The sequence below is a fragment of the Drosophila novamexicana genome, unplaced genomic scaffold, assembly GCF_003285875.2.
Source record: "Drosophila novamexicana strain 15010-1031.04,08,12 unplaced genomic scaffold, DnovRS2.1 tig00002425-arrow-arrow-pilon, whole genome shotgun sequence".
Lineage (NCBI taxonomy): Eukaryota > Metazoa > Arthropoda > Insecta > Diptera > Drosophilidae > Drosophila > Drosophila novamexicana.
Genome location: NW_020824996.1, coordinates 6,804 through 10,952, shown reverse-complemented (window position 1 = coordinate 10,952; position 4,149 = coordinate 6,804). Strand labels below are relative to the sequence as shown.

Sequence of the window (4,149 nt, the reverse complement as noted above, 5' to 3'; positions counted from 1 at the left end):
CTTATCATATAGCTGCCATAGGAACGATTGGTCGAAAATTAAGTTTTTGGATGATAAACATTTTGTTTATCAAGGTATCTTGACCAAACTCGGCATTTATTAGTTTTACTATGCTCTTCAAAAATATGCAAAATCCTATTAAGATCGGACCACTATATTATAAGCTGCCATAGGAACGATCGATCGAAAATTAAGTTGTATAAAAAAAAACATTTTGTTTATCAAGATATCTTGAGCAAACTCAGCATTTAATAATTTAAGTATGCTCCTCATATATATGCAACATCCTATTAAGATTTCATATGGCTGAAATAGGAACGACCGGTCGAAAACTAAGTTGTTGTATGAAAAAAAATTTTGTTTATCAAGATATCTTGACCAAACTCGGCATTTATTAGTTTTACTATACTACTCACATATATGCAAAATCCTAATAAGATCGGACCACTATATCATATAGCTGCCAAAGGAACGATCAGTCGAAAACTAAGTTGTTTCATGAAAAAAATTTTGTTTTTTAAGATATCTTGACCAAACTCGGCATTTGATAGTTTTACTATACTCCTAATATATATGCAAAATCCTATTTAGATCGTACCACTATATCATATAGCCGCCATAGGAACGATCGGTCGAAAATTAAGTTATTGTATTATGGTATAATCGGCATTAACATATTGGATCTGCAAGGGTATTAGATCTTCGGCGTGCCGAAGATAACATTTCATTTTCATTTTTTTGTTCAATTATATAGTTTTTACTGCTTTTGACAGTTCAAGAAAATGTAACTTACTTGTTAAGCTTGTTAATCATGTTATCAATAAACTCTTTACTTCGTGTAGCCATTCGATCTTCACGCTCGTCAATTCGAAAGGTGTGTGCATCCTTCATTCCAGCTATTAAATTTAAAATAGCATCGCGGTCATGCATACACATCCTTAGTTCAGGGGGAACGTCTTCAAAATCTTGCATTGCAAGTTTGGTAGAAATAAATCTGGTTACTATTTCAGTCATATTTTCGGAAAAATGTACTGATATCTCGCGCAATTGGACAAAGAATGATTGTGACTGTTCCAAAAATTTTGACATCATGTCCGAAATTTTACGATGAAAGTTTGTTGTAGACTCCTATAAAATAGAAATATGTAAAAAATATATATAAAGTTATGTATTTTTTATCTCAACCTCAATAGTTTCGTGCAAATGCAACTCCTGTGACATAAGGACAAGCCACATATCATTCAAAGCATCTTCGAAGTGTACATTCAATTTGTCCATTATATCAGATAGTTTGAGATTTTCGAGAGAATCTTCATCATCTCCGTGCATAACATTCTGTTCTAATAAACGTAGTGTTATCCGAGCTTCTTCGAAAACTCTATCCTTATATTGAAGAAAGTCTTCAATTTCCCTTTGACCTAAAGTCTGAAGTTCCTTTTGTCCATCTTGTAAATTATCCATAAAATCCCTTATTTCTTCATCTCGTTCCACAAATCGTTTTAATCCTAATTTATAAATTTCTTGGGTTAGCTCAAACACATCTTTTTCATATTCTTCCGCCAGTTCCTGAGCTTGCTGTCCAACCAACATTAACACACGGCCATCTGCATCATCTCGCCAAAACGAATCAAATAGCTGATTGCCATCTAAATGATCTACAAAACTGGAAGCTAAACGTTTAGCTTCAGATTGCTCTCGAGCCTGTGACTCACGTGCTTGAATTTCTTTTTCCTGCAGGTATTCAACTTCACGTAATTCGCGGCTGATATTTTAAAACAAAATATGAATTGATTATTCTATATATCGTAATATTGACTTACCAAAATCGTATTTGTGCCTTTTCTCTCATTTCACTCTTAATGAAAGTATATTCATAGTAGTGAAGATTCGGTAATAAAGTTATTATATATTGCGATAAGGGAAAATCCATGTTTTGTGCAACTGGGTTACCTTCCAAGTTCAATACTCTTAAATTGCACATAAAACGAAATCGATCTATCTGTATAACCAGAAAAAATTTAATAAGAAAGATGGAATGTCCGCAAACTGCACAACAGTAGTCAACATGTCGAATTTTGAGAACTTAGCTAAGACTAAAAGACATGTAAAATTATTTAATATCTGGGTGCTATGAGAAAATTAATTGGACTGATATTCTGCAAAAAGAATGCGGGAAAAGCATGATCGACTTTGATGAATTGCAAGCCACAATATTCTGTTAGACGGACAAGATAAGAGAATAGATGGAGAACAAACTACAGGACACTAACTAGAAGAACTAACTAGAACACTAGAACTTTTTCGAGGAGATGCTGCTTTGCATCCTACTTTGGCTTTTCATTTATTTAATTTTTACTATTAATTATATCAAATATATCATATATATATATATATAACAAATATTATTTTTATTTTATTAACATTATTCCTAACGGCAAGCGTCCTTTCACAATCAGGCTGCGTTCTGGCTCACTCATGACTAAACCGGTAGCATTGTCATACGAAATAGAATTCGGCTTGCCTCTTAGACTGATGAATCTTTTTAGCGCAGCAATAAACGTGGGCGTAGATGTCTTATACTAGCTCTAGGTGCCATGATTAATACGCAGGTTATTTGGTGCCATTTAGATATAGATTGCTTGGCTTGGTATACAATCAAGATTGGAATTATTAAACCGCCGCCTAACGCCTATGAGTTCCTTAGGATCTAATATGGAATGCAGAGATCGGAGGTCGATTTTAAGTGGTAGCGGCTCAATGAAATGTGTAGTCTGGATTCTTTTATTGAGTAGGTGAGCTCCTTGTTTAATTTCATCCAGAGTTCTTTCGAATATTCGTAATAAATTAAAAAATATATGCAAAACTAATCTGGAACTTTCAAAAGAATTTTTAAATTTGCACGACGCTGTCAAATCTCTTTGAATTGATTAGCCCAATGTATTGTGACGACGCTCTGGAAGCTCCAGTTAATAAGCACTGTTTTCAGTGCGAGCCTTTGGTAGGCTCCTAGATTTGTGATACAATGTTGAAAACAAAAATATTGAAATTAGAAGGCGTTTCTGGAATCCATGACAGCGACCTAATGATTGTAGCGACAATGTTGACTAACTATGAAAGTATGAGCATTGCTAAGAGTTCCAGCTTCCTTGATTTGCAACACAGCAGATGTGATGCAACAACTCCTTGCATTACAGATCTTATGTAAAATGCAGCTGACTGCGATTGGCTTTCGTCCAAGCTTCCGCTTGGTGATGATGGGTAAGATTATTCCTAGAGAAGCTGTTTCGGTTCCGTCCCTGAGCCTTTGGGTAATATTTCTGAAAAGTTGAGGAGCCGATTCACCGTTGAGATCGGCAGGCTCGTTCGGACACCATTTGCCTATTGGATAATGGCCTTTTGCTAAAAGCTGCTTTACTTGATGTCATATTTGACTGGCTTCCTCGATGGAAGATAAAATAGTTGACATTGAAGTCTCTGAGCTTGTGCTTTTCGTCGTGTGCTAGCTGTTGTTTTGGATAGCTAAAAACGTAGCGGTCTTAGTTCCATATGTCACTGTATCAAAAAATTAAATATTACTCAGGTAATTTGGATTTTCGCGCCATAAGATGCATTACATTAATATGAATGGATGGTCCAGCTAGAAGCAAATCATTTGGGGATGTGCATGATGCCTGACTTAGCGGATTTGTTAAAATTTCGTTGACAGGCAGCCGGGCTCTCCACGCAGTGATGTGACAACTAAATTTGAAGTGTAGTGTAATATTCTCTAATTGCTGAGTGATATATTAACTTTATAAATTAGAACCCTTGTACATCAGTGCGGCTTGGTTCAAAGTAAATATAATGCACTTAGCCTATGGATACATGTATATACTAATGCTGTTATTGGTTAACAGCTACATAGAGAGGGAGAGTGAGTAGCTTGCATGGGCCTGTGTTAGTGAGCATATATGTTGGTCATGGAATGCGCTCAGACGGAGCGTGGGAAGTGCAGCGTAAGCATAAACGGTCAGCTAGAGAGGCTAGTGACCTGCGCTGCATAATATGAGCCAGAGCCAATGTATAAAGTGGCAACGCGTGTGATGCTATACTGACCAAAGTTCGCAAGGGTGGAAATCCATTTTATTGAGTTTTGTATTTCGCAAAAGA

The 4,149-nt window shown here is 35.9% G+C and overlaps 1 protein-coding gene across 1 annotated transcript; it reads right to left on the bottom strand.

Moving 5' to 3' along the window:
• Positions 1-793: 793 nt before the first annotated feature.
• On the bottom strand, positions 794-1,999 carry LOC115769151 (dynein regulatory complex subunit 3-like; the record flags this gene model as incomplete). The annotated part of the gene is made up of 3 exons (XM_030713846.1): positions 794-1,128; positions 1,186-1,762; positions 1,821-1,999. Coding segments are annotated over 3 exons (1,091 nt in total), but the record flags the coding sequence as incomplete, so codon positions are not given.
• Positions 2,000-4,149: the final 2,150 nt, after the last annotated feature.